At 34.7% G+C, this 15,421-nt stretch overlaps 1 protein-coding gene across 6 annotated transcripts in view; it reads left to right on the forward strand.

Moving 5' to 3' along the window:
* The window catches only part of PHTF2 (putative homeodomain transcription factor 2), a 65,297-nt gene that overhangs the window by 34,660 nt on the left and 15,216 nt on the right, over positions 1 to 15,421 (forward strand). For 5 of the 6 annotated variants that reach the window (XM_068669881.1, XM_068669884.1, XM_068669883.1 and 2 more), the window contains 6 exons: positions 1,470 to 1,635; positions 2,278 to 2,442; positions 6,884 to 7,085; positions 8,742 to 8,900; positions 12,349 to 12,567; positions 14,344 to 14,472. In XM_068669881.1, the coding sequence (XP_068525982.1) occupies positions 1,470 to 1,635; positions 2,278 to 2,442; positions 6,884 to 7,085; positions 8,742 to 8,900; positions 12,349 to 12,567; positions 14,344 to 14,472 (1,040 nt within the window). The remainder of the gene's footprint in view (positions 1 to 1,469; positions 1,636 to 2,277; positions 2,443 to 6,883; positions 7,086 to 8,741; positions 8,901 to 12,348; positions 12,568 to 14,343; positions 14,473 to 15,421) is intronic. The other variant, XM_068669886.1, reaches the window with a different exon arrangement.

Genomic DNA, 15,421 nt, shown 5'->3' on the forward strand with positions numbered 1-15,421 from the left:
AAATATAACTAAGGGAAGAGAAACCTTAAAAACAACAACAAAAACAAGATAGTAGTTATGTCTCCATCAGTTTTTAATTTAGGAAGAAGACTGGAAAATTGGGAAATAGATGACCACGATAAAAAATAATTCCATTGGTTTGTACTTTCATCTTGTTTCTAATGTTGGTTAACTTACAAGAGATAACTTTGTGAAAAACAAGTTTAATCTCTTTTTTAATGGAAAACATCACATCCAGGTTGTGTTAGGTGTGGCTTTGGGTGATACAGTTGGGGTGTTTGAATGTTGCACATGCTCTTGTTTCAGAACACGGCACTTCAGACCCTACAGGCAGAGGGTGACAAAAAATACACAGTCAGCTGAGAAAAAGAAAGGGTTGCTGCCTTGGTCTGCCACATGCTATTGACTGATAGGAAGCCTGTAAAAAGGATTTCTAAGCTGTAGAAGTGTTTGGTCTGCACATACAGGAGCAAAAGAGCTCTGTGGGTGTTGGCTGCACATGAGGAGCTGGTTATAGGGCTACACAATTAACAGCTATGGAATTGGAAGTGCCCCTTTTCCACCCACAAAAGCTAGTTGGAGTCCAGGTCACTTCAGCCGGACTACCTCACAATTTACATGGTTTGTCTTTGATCTTTTCTTGTTACTAGAAAAGATACACACAAGTATATAGGAAATGTATTTGTAGTTGCACTTGTGCATATCTGCCTGTTGGCATGGGAACTTTTCTCCTTGGCCTGGAGCATGGAGCTTGAAGTGGTTTCTGCTTGAGGCTGCGAAGAACTTCTAGTCACTAATCTGTTGATCCTTCCCGTCTCAAAATAGATGTGTGGTTTCACAGAGCTGGGGGTTAGCTGAGCTTGGCAGGCACCTCCAGAGATCGTCCAGTCCACCCCCCCTCAAAGCAGCATCGACCAGAACAAGCTCCTGAGGGCTGTGGCCAGCTGGGTACTGAGTGCCTCCAAAATGGAGGGGCCACAACCGGTCAGGGCAACCTGCTCTTGGTTTGGTGGCTCCTGCACTCACTGAACTTGTTGGACTGTGCCGGGTCATTTTTAGCTATACAGAATTACGGTATCTGGGTTGCTGTAAGGGTAGCATTTGCTTTTTACCTCCTACTGAAGTTTCACCTTAAAGGTTTAAATTCCTGTCAGATCTAGCTTTGTGAATGCCTCCCCCTCCCTCCCTCTCTCCTTACTTAATTCTGCTATGTTTTTTGAGCAATATGTGTAATATCACAAGTGTAAAAGAAAAGATGAGTATTAAGATAAGTAGGCAACTTGTTTAAATCCTCATTACTGTCTATTTCATTGTAGTTGTCATTCCGTTCGCTGAATTGCATGGGTGGGTTTAAAACGCAGATAACAGACTACGTGTGACCGTTCTGATTTTGAGAAAAGCCATATAGCAAGTTGGCTGTTTCAGATATTTCAAATATTAAACTCAACTTCATCTTCCTTCTTTTCCAGTTGCTGCTGTAGTGTTATTTTATACAGCCCAGAGCCCACATAATATACCTCTGACTGAAGTAATTGGGCCAATATGGCTCATGTTGCTACTTGGAACTGTGCATTGTCAGATTGTTTCAACACGAACTCCTAAGCCACCCCCCAGCACAGGGGTTAAAAGAAGAAGGTATAGTCTATATTAAAATACTTATTTAGGATTGTTAAACTATTCTAAAGAACGTACGTGAAAAATTGTAAGGGTTTACAGTCTCTGCTTTGCAAGAGATGAGAAAATGAGGCTCTGTTTTTATCAGAAACTTTAAAATGGGTGCTTAATTGGTGCTCTAACTTTTATGCATTTACTAATTTGTGCATTGCTTTATTTGACTTCTAATGCACTGAATCTGATATTTTGCCTCAAAGCAGCTTGCAACTGGTGGAGTGCCAGTATCTGTGTGATACTGACCAGTGACCTGACAGAAATGTACATTAAAAGAGATATTTGAAACATAGACCTTAAGTCTTCCAGCACTTCATTATGGTTTGGTACAATGAATTGTCCCATTACAATGGGGAAACCTGCAATAGTGAATTTTGCAGGTGTTAGCCTCTGAGATGAAATATATCTTGAGTTTTAAGTGTTACGATAATGCATAACTGTTTTGCCTGGTTTTATTAAATGGAGTTTGTTAAATTGACATTATAAGCCTTTAGCAAAATATTTTGAAATCTTGCTTGTTTCTGCATGCTTAAAACTGCTGAATGCATTATAGACCTACTAGATTGCACTTATAAAGCTACCTTCCAATTTTAATCTCTTCTGATGAAGGAAATTAAGGAAAGCAGCACATTTGGAAGTACATAGGGAAGGAGATGGCTCTAGTACCACAGATAACACACAGGAGGGAACAGTGCAGAGCTACGGTACAAGCACCTCTTACAGTATTGGCGCTGTCTTCAGAGATATCTGGCATGCCGCTTTCTTTTTATCAGGGTTTGTATTTATTCAAGGCTACATATGTGTTAGATATGCACTATCCCTTTTCTAAAGAAGTAAACATTGATCTAATGATTAGATAAGCTTTTGTTGATCCAGTTTTTGTTAATAGTACTCAGCTCAGTGTTTGAACATGTCATGTGTTGATCTATTTCTTTCACTTCTGCAAATGCTGATGCAATAACTTTGAAGAGATACAGATTAACTTTTGTTAGTCCCCTGATATTTGTAGGACTACTCTGTATAGACAACTCGGTTTCTCAAATTTAATCCAATGAGAAAATCAGACTTTTTCATTTTCCTTTGTTACACCAGCTGCTCTGAGAGAATGTGTATGGAGCTCCATAGCTGTCATGAAATCACATCCTTTTTCTGAAGGAAAAGCCTTCAGGATTCAAATAAGCACAATTACTTAGTTTACAAATAAATATAAAAGATGCATTTTCTAATGACTGAAACCTTGTTACTTTTCAGCGAGGTTTTGCAAATGATTGATCTTCGAATGCAGTGCTCTAAAAAAATTGTAGGGCTTAAAAAAAATAGTAATTCAGCAGCAGCCAGTGTTCAAGATGCAATATACATACAGCATTGTGAGTGCTGTATGTCAGCATTTATTAGCAAGAGAGAATATATTCAAAATGGCACAAAGTTAAGAAAAGGGATACTGCAAGTGATTTAATTGATGTTTTGTTGTGCATGGTGCATCTTAAATATTGCAAAACTAACATGTCTGTCATACCTGTGATATGTGCTCTTAACCTCTGGTAAAGTTTATTTTGTATTATTTTACATTCTGGGAATATCTTGTTGAAACTCTGAAGAAGTTTTAAAAATGTTTTAAAACATTGCAAGAATGCATTTGACTTTTCTCTGTGTAGATTAAGCTATCTTTAACAAACTATGAGTAACAGTAGTAGACACCACTGCTGTTCTTTTGTGTAAATCCACATCTAAATAGATTGGTCTAAACACATTAATTTCTGGTATGTTTGGATTATAATCTTGTAAACTCTTTGAATGTTTTCAATTCTATGAAGACACTGATTTTTCAGTAGAAGAAAGATTGTTGGTAGACTCATTTTCTTCCTTGCCTTCTGTGTCTTGGGCTCACAAAGAGTGTTTTCAATTGAGAAGAGATATGTGGTACTTGCTCAAACTATTTAAAGAGAGGTACTATTTGTAGATGTTAAGCCTCAGTGATGACTACTTAGTGTATACAGCATCTCCAAAGCATACAGAGCACAGAATGACTGAGGATGCTGTAAGTAGCCTTTAATCACTTGCTGCCTCTTCGCTATAGAGGCACAGTTTGTATGTCTGAGAATGAACCATATCAGGAACTTGTCTATCTGAAAAATAACCAAAAATAACCCAGGAGTTCATGCAGATCAGTTTCTTCATATATATATATATATTTTTTTTTCCCCATGGTCATACAACAGTTTTGTCAGCAGAGTGGGACTGGGGATGAGGAGACACGAGCACAGTGTGGAGACTGATATTGCTGAGGAAGTTCTTGTGAAATCCCAGTGCCAGGAAGCTGTCCTTGTTTGAATTATGGAAATCTTTAACTTCTAAAATGTTCTGCAGCTTTAATAGGGAAGAGAGTTTTTTGATCAATTCCAATGATCATGAGATGGGAATAGAAGCCTAATGCTTCCTCTAGCTAATTCATAAATAAGACTAAAAGTTCTTCCTCACTTAGCATTTGCAGATATTCAACATTTATAAGATCTTTTTGGATTTATTCAAGGTGTTGTCCAGTTTTGCTCTTCAATACCTTTAATTCTAGCATTAAATTTTTGGAAGTTGGTTAATGATAGGAAAGTACACGCTTTTATCAGTTAAGGAAGTAAATCGTTCATAATTCTTCTTTTTTTTTTTTTTTTTTTAACTCACTGTAGTGTGTTTAGTTTAATTTGGTAGTTTAAGCTGAAGCCCACATGTATGCATTTCTTGTGTGGAGACTGAAATTTAGGGATTCTTACCAAAAATATCATTGATTTCTGCATTAGAAACGAATGAAATTTTACTTGAGTACCTGTTTTTCAAAATGAGCCTCAGCTGATATCAAACTAGTATTTCTCTCACTTGCTTTTTTAAGTCCTATCTGAAAAAAGTATGCATAAGTATATACATGTATTTCACTTTTTATCCGTTTTTACTCAGTTGTTTGAGGCTACTTCTTCCTAGTAGTTTTCAAATGTGAAAAATTGGCTATTTTTTCCAGAAAATGTGAAATGAAGGCATGATATTCTCCCCAAGTCACACTTCCTTTCACACCGTTTAAGAAAAAATAAAAAATATTTAATGCGTTAAAAATTGGCCTCCTTGGGTTCTTGGTTCCTGCAAATAATTTAATCTCAGTGCTGCTTCATATCTTTCCTTAGTTCTCCCAGCTGAACTTGCTGAAGCTTATAATTTCACAATAAGTTGTTACTGAAAGACTGATGCTTGCTTTATTTGAGAAGTTGAACAGCATTTTTTTCCCCATTAAGTAATAAGCTATACTTTCTGTCTTATTTTCATCAACTTAGCTAAACAAAGGCATTATGGAATAGCACAGACATAAAGTTCTAGCATGTTTACTGTTGATGGTTTTACATGTTTGTCTAAAGCCTCAGTAATGTCTTAAATGGTCTTCGTAGTGGCTTTAGAAAATGAGAACTATGTTTGTATGTGAACTAGCAGAGTGGTAATCTGCAAATAGGAAGAGGCTTACTAACTGCACCAGCACAAAGCATACGATCAAGCATCTTGCTGTCTCTTTATCTCTGTAAGCTTATAATAAAACTTAATCCATGCAAATATATAAAAACTATAAAAGTTCTTTTTTTTTCTGCTGATTTTGCACTCACTTTTTTAGAAATAACATCAACAAAGAATTTTGGGAATAGGTAAGGGAATAGTAGGTAAGTTCTCTAACTTCCTACAAGAGCTTCCTGTAAGGGAAGTAGAGCAGCAAGTTTTTAAGGAGTAATAATAATAATAATAAAAATGCTGTTAGTTTTTTTTTAATTTATTAATAAAGTGTAAGGGAAGGTGGAACGAGACTAAAGAAGGTAAAGGAAGATGAAAAGCCTCAGTAACATTGCTTCTTCTGTTCATTATTTTGTCCATGTTCTTAAAAAAATGAATTGTTCCTTTTTGGACTTTTCCCCTAGCGCAGCTCTCCCTAGCCATGTGTGTGTTTAGGTTGCCACTGGATAGGAATACCTTCTCTTGGGAGGAATTTGAGGCAACTATCCCAATTTGGATGACGTACATATTAAAGAGGATTTAATCTTCTGCCCTGTAATCCAAGCTCTCACAGAATGCTTCACTCTTTAAAGAGAAGGGCAATGCATGTTCCCCTGTAGGAGCAAATTAATAATCAAGCAGGTTATTTATAATTTTACCAACTCTGTGTTTAATGTTCTTTTAATAAAGATTTTAAAAAAATCTGGAAATTTGATTTATAACTTTTTTACAAGTGTTCTGGAAATCAAACAAATAGAAGATTTTCATTGCTTTCTGGGTAAAGACTTCTCATGTTATTTCCTTTGAGATAGAGAATCTTAAGTGAAACTCAGCTTTGAAGTAATCTCTGGTGATAAGGCAGCAAGCCGCTATTCCTTTTTCATTCCTTCATTTACTATGCTTTCTAATTTGGAAATGTGATCCTACAAACTTTTGCTTTAAGAGACTTTTCATGCCATTAGATGCTGCTGCTTCTACATTTATTGACTAGATAATGGCCTCGACTTTTAGAAAATGCTATGGAAGGCTATTTAGTGATATTAGTAGGCTTCTCTTAAGAATAATAATACTTAAGCATAATTCATATACTTGTGATTTGAAACAAGCTTAATTATTGCGTTTGTAAGATATATTGAAATATGTCACTGAGGTGTTACTGGATAATGTGGGAAAGAGTAAATCCCGTTGTGTTTAGCAGACTCATTAATAAGCAGAGTGAATTTAAAACAAGAAATCTGTGGAGAAAGTACTAAATGGAGCATGTCTGTTTGCAGTTTCAAGAAGTGGCACATTTGCTTTGAATTAGTAACACAAAGAAACTTTTAACTTTTTATTTTTTTATGACAGAATAGAAAAAAGCACATTTACATTTGAGGCTTGTGGTTCTTCTGTTGCGAAAAATTGCTGTGAAGTTTTAGCTGTAAAACACGGGTTTCCTTTTCTCTTTTCTCCATAGCTTACTATAGAATTTTCTTTCAGACAATGTTTGCTTTGTAATGGCAAAGAGTAATGAGTATTAATGAGAGGATTATAAAAAAAAAATCACAAATATTGCATCAAATGCTAATTTTTATTATGTATTAGTTTGTGTTTTGTAGTTTGTAGAACTAAAACGTGGGCTGAAAAGGGTAAATGGGATTAGTCTGGAAAAAAAGTCGGAGAATCATTAATTTAATGCTTTCGTTTGTTTCAAATCTAGATCTAAGAAAGCAAAAAACTCAATAGATAAATCCACTGAGACTGATAACGGCTATGTGTCCCTTGATGGGAAAAAGACAGGTAAAAGCAATGAAGAATGTGTGCAGGCCCATGAACGTCTCTGTGAAGTGGTTAAGCCAGAAGAATTAGGGTGGAGCACTGCAACGGTGAGAGATACCTTCAGCAATCCCAGTCATCACAAAGTAAGTATGCCTCATGGCCTTCAAAGATGGATTACTAAATTGTTAGATGATACATAAGCTGTATTTTGTGATGCTTTTGATGTATTCTCTTTTACTTAATCCTTAAAAGTATTTTAAACAGGATGCTGGGGCCAAAATGATATTATGTATTCTTAACTCATTCCTTGTATTCCCAGCCATTTTCTTGTCAGAGGATCCTTACTGACTGCCACAGAAACATTTTTTTGCCATTCTGTGTTTCAATACACGACTTTGTGTGCTGTCACTTCTATATGATTTTTTTTCAGACCAGCTGAACACCACACTGTACCTTTTCCTGCCTCTTTGATATTATTGGCATAAATAGGTCTGTCTTTGTGCTAAAATGGAACAAAATTCACATTACTGGCAATTGGTAATTTTGAGGTTGTTCTGAGTGTTTACCTGTGAATTGTCATCCTTTTCTTTTGGTTCATCTCTGTAGAAGAGGAGGAAAGCACAATTTTCCTCTCAGTGAAATAGGCATGGCTGCCCTGAAGTGAGAAATACGGATGAGAAGGAAGCTTAATAAATGGTCATGAAAGAAAGGGGAACTTTTAAGTCTGGATCTAATTATCTCCTGGACATACTGTTTTCATCCTACTGTTCTATGAAAATGATTTTCCAAAATATTTTTCCTGGCTCTGTTATTATTGTCTTTTGAGCATATATTGACTGCCATTACAGCACTTTTACTTGACTTTGTCTCAGTAGTATTTGCTGTCATTGATCAATCAGAGCAGGGTTCTTTTTCATGGTAATATCAAATGGAAAAGTTACTGGAAGTTTACTTTTTTTTTTTTTAATATAGGAAAGGTATTCTGTGGGGAAATTCATAGTCAAGCTATTTAACAACATCTTTAGTATAATTAAATCAGGATGAATGTGAAGAAGGTTCATCTCAGGGCAATAATTTCAGTCTGCTGGTCTCCAGGAAATGTTTCCTTGTCAGCAACAGAAACTGAGATTCGGTTGTCTTTGTCAATTCCAAGCATTTTGTATTCTTGATGAAATTCAACAAATCAAGATTTTTTTTTTAAAGTCTTTACAAAAAAACTTTACAGGGTACTATCCGGTGGTCTCCTAATGAATGAAAATATACATAAAGTTTTGGGCACCTGCACAAATTTTTATTAACCTCTCTTCCTGTTTCTGAATCTTCCTGTTTCTGAAAGGTCTGCTTTCGCTTCAGTTTAAAATCAGGGAAATATAAAGTGGGATAAATTTACAATCCCAGTGTTCTAAAACAAATCTTGGTGCATGTTATGGTTGTTAGCATTTGCCTCTTCTTTCTTTGTACCATGGATATTGATTAGTAAGTGTGACGGTGTCTGCTATCACAATTTCATATTTTCAAATCTTTTGGATGTTTTGAATTTAAGCCTTTAAAATATGAATGCCAGAAATGTTCTTTAGGAGCAATGAACTAGCCATTCATTGGGAAATTTTTATTTGATACTATGATTTTATTTTATAATGGCTGCTGTACCACTTATTTTTTAGAATTGGAAATACTTTAATATCTAATTTAACCAGGTGTATATATACTGTTGTAGAAATAAATTGCTTTCAGTAGTTTAGAACAAGACTAGGAAAGTATAAGTGTATGTCTTACTAATGCTGTATTTGTTGCACTAGGATGCTCACAGAACTGTGACAAATTTATCAGATGAAGTTTCTAGTGAGGAAGGGCCTGAAACTGGATATTCGTTACGTCGCAATGTAGAGCGCACGTCGAGTGACTGCACACTTCGAAACAGGAAATCTCATCATTATAAGAAACACTATCCTCTGGAGGTATAGTCTTTTTTGTTGCATCTCTTTGTGAATTGTTAAAACCTCTTGGTTTCTCGTTGAGTATATATTTTTCAACCTTTTTTCTCCTATACTGAATTTTAGGAATATAATAATTGGAGGCCATGGTACTAGGGGAGAGGGACATTTTTAAATGTCAGAATTTTGTATTTAAGAGTTTTTTATTTAGTTGATTTGAGCTTCATCCTATTTTTCAATTTGTCATTAAGATCCTAAAATATTTTCTGTAGCTCTTGCATCAAATTTTAGCTAATTCCTTAATAATTAAATTCTATAGAAACTTGATTTGTTACAAAACCAGTAGTAATTGGCAAAATTCAAATTTTCATCATACTGCTGCTGCTTCATCTCTCCATTTACTTCACATTTTAGATTCACTAGCCTTCTTGTGAGCAAACCCAGCAGACTCTACCTCTGAATTTTCTTTCCTTCATGTTTATTGAAAGTCATTAAAAATATTGTCTTGAAATCTCAACAAAATTGTGATTATTGTATGGCAACAAACACACAAAATGCTGAAACTTTAAGAGATTTGATGACATTAGAGAAAAGAGGAGGAATCCCCTGATTGTGTGTTAGTGGAATCCTTATTAGTAAGGATTCAGACACTGAAAGATGAAAGTGTGTGTAGGGAAGGTGCTTTCTTTCTCTCCATGCATGTACTTGTGCTCTCTTGTTTGCTTTGAGTTTTAAAGAGTTTATGCTCTTTTTACTGATGGTGTGCAACCTAAGGGATTTACGAAACTTTCAGGTGTATTATTGTTTTTTTGTTTTAAGGTTATTTTTTTTTCCCTAGGACTATGAGAAAAGAGTGTAAAGAGTAATTTTGGCTCTGGCAAGAGTCCACTTATAGGTGGGTTTAATAGGCAGAGCATCATAAGAAAGGCTTCTACCTGATATAACCAACATTGTCTTCAAAGGGTTCAAATAATTACTTTATCTGATAATGGTTGCCATGAAGTTTAAGCTTTGCACATTAGCAAGCTATCTAATTTTCTCTTCTTTCATTTATTTCTCACAAACTTAAGTTAGAAAAACATAGAATGCTAATTCATTTAACGGTTTAATGTCGTATGCATATTTGGTTCAGGCTAACTGAACATGTTCAAGCTAACTGAGCAAGCAGGTACTTGGAAATATTTCAGTTTCGTATTACAGAAGATGTCTCTTGACTACGTACTACTGCAGCCAGAATGACATGATTATAATCAAATTTATCTTAAATGTATGTTTTCCATAGGGTGCTTCAGAGCTTTAAAACTTAAAAATGTTGGCTAGGGAAGACTGTGTCAATATCTTCAGAAACTGAAGAGACCACATTTGCTCTGAGTAGCTTTGGCAGTAGTGCCTTATACTTGTTCCCTATTTACTTCTTTGACTGATGCCATGAAAGAGGAAGCTTTTCGTTTTTGTTACCATCTCTCCTCCCCCCACATGATTACAAAGGAAATGAAACAATAGTTTTCGAATCTGTGAAAGCTTTCTTTGTATTTAAAAAATAAAAATAAAATAGTGAAGTCAGTGGATATGCTCTCAACTTCTGTCCTACATTTCCTTTATTTTGATATTTACTTGTCAGTTTTTTAATGTTCTTTATTCAGATACTTTTTAATGTCCTTACTTTATTCAATCAATGATACCTTATAGTGACTATATTCTATAAAAAATTTTTTTAAAGAAAAAAATATCAGATACTATCTTTTTTATTGGTGTTATCTCTCACTTTATAAAAGAATGGGAAAGAGTTAAGAGTATTTTTTGAAGTCTTTTTTTACAAAATGGCCTATTAAACATATTAAGCAAAATTTTCAGGAAGAACACGTAACTCTTCTGATGGTAAAGCGTTACAAATCATATTACAGCAGGCCTACTAATTTAATATTATTTGATTATTTTTTCAGTGAAGAAAATTGGGTATGTTCTTGAGATAAACTGTAAGAAAAAACTTTTGCCCTAAAAGGGAATTGAAAATGCCAGATGATGGCGATGAGTAGGATGGTACTGCTTATAAGACTTCCTACCTGTCTTACAGGAAACCAATTCTGCTAACTCTTGAGAGCAGTTTAAAGGTCTGCATTTTTGTTTAGAAAAAAACATTAGGTTGTCTTATATATTTGCGTTAGGGTGTTTAAATCTCCCAAAGTTACTATTTTTTCTATAGGATTATCTAAGGTGTGGGTAAAATTTGAATATAATCAGGCACTCTTGTTCCTCCTTTGTTTAAAATAATTAAAATTTTATGTATGACTGCAGAACACACATATACCTAGTTTGAGGTATGGTATATATCTTTTCTCTCTACACCTGATGCATACCCATCTTCAAACAAGTTCACATTCTTTCTTTGAGAAGGTATGTGAATAGTAAGAACAGTGCTATGTAATTTGGACATAGAGAGTCAACTCCCTTGTTATTATAGGCTGTTACATTTAGAAATTTATTTCTGGAACATAGCAATCTTTCTTTTAAAATTGTGTCCACACTGCTTGTTTGGAAGTCTATTTGAGTGCCTCAGGTCTTGGATGGCTGGAAATATCTGTCCCTTCTTCCTCCAGGACCTTCTTCCTTCTTGCCCTTTCTAGAGAAAGAGTCCCTTACAGTATGGTGAGCAGTGAGCATGGCAATACAGTTCTGAATCTGCCAATCTACGACTGAAGTAGGCACAGTCTGCAAATGCCTGTGTGTAGTGTCGCTATACTTAATGCTTAGTGTTTTGTTCCATCTATGCCCAATTTCTGGGTGGAGTTTAAGAGGGAAACTGTTCCCTAAATCCCTTAACCTTGCTTTCATCTAGGTTCCTTGTGAATTTATATAAAAGCTGCTCTAAGGAAAAAAAAAGTATGTTTTTAAGTAGCTAAAAAGTAGTTCAGCTCAAACAACAAGAGATAAAAGTCAAAATGGCAAAATAATTTAAAAATACTTTGTGAATGAGGTTTTACTCACTGTCACATTTCTGTATTAATTGCAGGTTAGTCTCTGTATCCCTAAGCCTCATTAGTGTCTTTTCCATTTTCACTAAAATAATGAAGCTGTAATGTTTTTTGAAAGAGACTTAATAAATCAGAAGTTTGAGATAGAGTTGGAGTCTGTGGCTTGATAATTGCTCTTGACATCTAAATTAATGAGTTTTTAAAAACTGTAAAATTGTTATTTCCTTTTAATAGTGCATATGATTTGATCATCCATTACATGACCCTTCCCACAACAAATTAGGGACCACTGCTATTTGTTTATATGGTGGCTAACAATGTGCAGCCTCTTCAATAAGCACTCCTTCAATAAACATATAATTCTTTCTGATTTGAAAGGTAATGGATTGGAACATCAACAGATAAACATGAACTCACTACGTTTGAGCTTTATAATTGTTCTATTATCTGGAGACAAAGCTGAATACAAAAGCTGCATTAATTGCAATGAATATTTTCAGGATACACCTAAATCAGGTACTAGCTGCAGTTCCCGGTGTTCAAGCTCCAGGCAAGATTCTGAGAGCGCAAGGCCAGAATCAGAAACTGAAGATGTGCTGTGGGAGGACCTTCTACACTGTGCAGAGTGCCACTCCTCATGTTCCAGTGAAACAGATGTAGAAAGCCCTCAAGTGAATCCATGTGTGAAGAAAGAATACAGAGATGACCCATTTCATCAGGTTGGTACCCACTATTTTTGACCTTTACAGCACACACATCTTCAGTCTTACCACCTTTATCGTATGTTCAGGAGGCCTGGGAGGATGAACTCCATATTAATTGAAAGTAACAAAGCCAAAGTGATTTGGTAGAATTAAAACAAGGAAAATTGAATTTCTACTACACAGTCATTAATTTGTCAAAGGAAGAGGATATGACAATGTACTGAAAGAGCCTGCAGAGTATTTGAGTATTGGAACCTTATGACAAGTACTCAGTGGTTTGTTTCCTATGGTAGATGTTTCTGTCCTTTTTTTTGGTCTCTAATGGAATTACTTTTTGTGAGCACGTATCAGGCATTATGTATATGAGGGAAATCAAGAAACAGAAGGAAATATGTATATAATACATACATAAAAGATTTTACATATGTTACCTGTTTGGCTAACATTATCTATATGTATAGACATATGATACTACATATAATTATAAATTTTTTAGATAAAATATTTATTTTATTTTTACCTTAAAACTAAGTCATTTTATTTCTCTTTTTTAATGCTATTCTGCAGCAACATATTGGCAGTCATTACTGAAAATTCTAGGGTTTGTTGAGTAACAGCTCAGTAGCAGTCTGCCTTTGGATAATGTTGGACTGAATCCACAGTCAATAGTTAATAATTTACAATCAAGTATTAGTTTTAATTTGATTTAAAAAAAAAAATAAATAAATGGATGTCAGACAGTGGTAGTTATGTTTGTAGTACTAGGTTTATCTCTAAATTGCATGCTGCTTGTTAATTTGAACCATTTAAGTAAAGAGTTGTGGAGAATGTGAAATATTTTTCTGGTTAAGCATGTAATGTGTATTGGTATTGTATACATCAGTGCTAAGGAATGTTATGCAAGATATGGTATTAATGCTAGCTAAGAAAAAATCTCAAAAGACAGGCTTTTCACTCATAACTAGAACTGAAAATGATATATTTATAATCCTCTTTCTCCCCTCTAAAAAAAATAAAACACGAGCAAATAAAACAAAATACCCCAAACCCAACAGAGATAGCAATTTGGATTTCATGCACGCTTTGCTGTTTAAATTTGTTTTATATCTTTTTGCTTATATTCCATATAAACACTAAAGTGGAAGCCCTTACCATAAAGAATTGAATTGTAGTATATGAATTGACATTGTTTTTCTGCACATTTTTTTCTTTTATTGTAGTTTGCGATGTTTTGAGTTTCAGCTCCTGGTGTTGATACTCCCTCTAGAGGGAGATATTGGGAATATGTGATTAAAAAGCTCCATCTACAACTAATTAATGTTTGTGTTATTTTCTCCTCTAATGGATAAAAAAAAAAAGAAAAAGAACTGAGTACTCGGCAGTATAGAAAGATTTCAGATAAATACTGATAAAGTAAGTTATACGTGTAAAAATAAACAACAAAACCTCACTTTTAATCAGTGACAAATTAAACTGTTAAAAATATGCCCCCAACACTAACCTAACCTTTCTACTACTTTGTTGAACACAGTGAGAGCTGACCAGGCAGGGCTGAGAGCAGTTTTAATCACCTGTAACACAGAGGAGTACTCTTTTTACTTTATACAAATACTATATTTAGGACTCTGAGCACAACCAAAAATAAGTTCATTACCTGTTTTTATAAAAGTATCTGTTAAAAATATTTCTGTCTGTCTAATGACTTTTTTCATCAGCATATTGCTAACAAATACAAGTTGGCATAATGATAGCTTGATATCACTAATGAAATAATTTCCTTGTCTTTCCCAGAGTCACTTGCCTTGGATCCATAGTTTGAATCCAGGACTAGAAAAAATAAGTGCAATTGTATGGGAGGGTAATGAGTGCAAGAAAGCAGATATGTCTGTGCTTGAAATCAGTGGTATGATAATGAACAGAGTGAGTATTCTTTTTGCTTTATACAAATACTATATTTAGAACTCTAAGCACAACCAAAAATAAGTTCATTACATGTTTTTATAAAAGTATCTCTTATTGGCATTATGGCTGCATGGCTTATAGCATGGATTACTCATTGCTAATAGTTACAAGACATACATGTATGGAATCTTAAGTATTGGGACAATAAAATACTTCTTGCATTGTTAAGTGCTTAGTGACACTGCCAACCTCTGTTTTAGTCTCCAAGGTGGTATATGCCATAAAGATTATTTATCTCCTTGATTCTTATGAAAAACTAATCTGTTGGGTTAGGACTACGCAGATCTGAGTATTTTCTAAGATAAGAAAAGAAGGTAGAATGTCTTCCATTCACTTCTGCCTTTCCTAGTACTCTTCTTCAGGAAGCAAATGGAAGAACATTTTATTGACGTTGTACTCTTTTTCAGAGTAGACAATTTAGATTTTTTGTAGGGTTGAACATAAAATCTTAGCATAGTTTAAGACAACAATCTGTTATTCTGATCAGTTGGTACTTACCATCTTCAACCTGTTAAAAGCACTGTATTCACAAACTTGGTTCAGATCTCTGTACATGATTCAGAATCGATACAGTTTTCTGTGCAATCATAGAGGTAAACCTTAATAAAGCCATAGCCAGCACTACAGGATTCCAATTCTACGTGCACTGTAAACGCATGGATTCCATTAAAGACTTACAACTGAAAAGCAAAACACAAACAGGAGTAATATGCAGGATGTAAGCAACACAGTTGGACTGGTGCACTTTGCTAATTCAGCCCTGAATTAATTTTTAATGCAAGAATATACACTGAACTGTTTGCACTGCCATGTTACGTTGCCTGTGTTTTTTAACTGTCATATTTGATTGCTTAGTTGAAGGTTTCATATAATGTATAAGTATTCTTTGTGATAATAAGACGGTATC

Source organism: Anas acuta, chromosome 1, assembly GCF_963932015.1.
Source record: "Anas acuta chromosome 1, bAnaAcu1.1, whole genome shotgun sequence".
Classification (NCBI taxonomy): domain Eukaryota; kingdom Metazoa; phylum Chordata; class Aves; order Anseriformes; family Anatidae; genus Anas; species Anas acuta.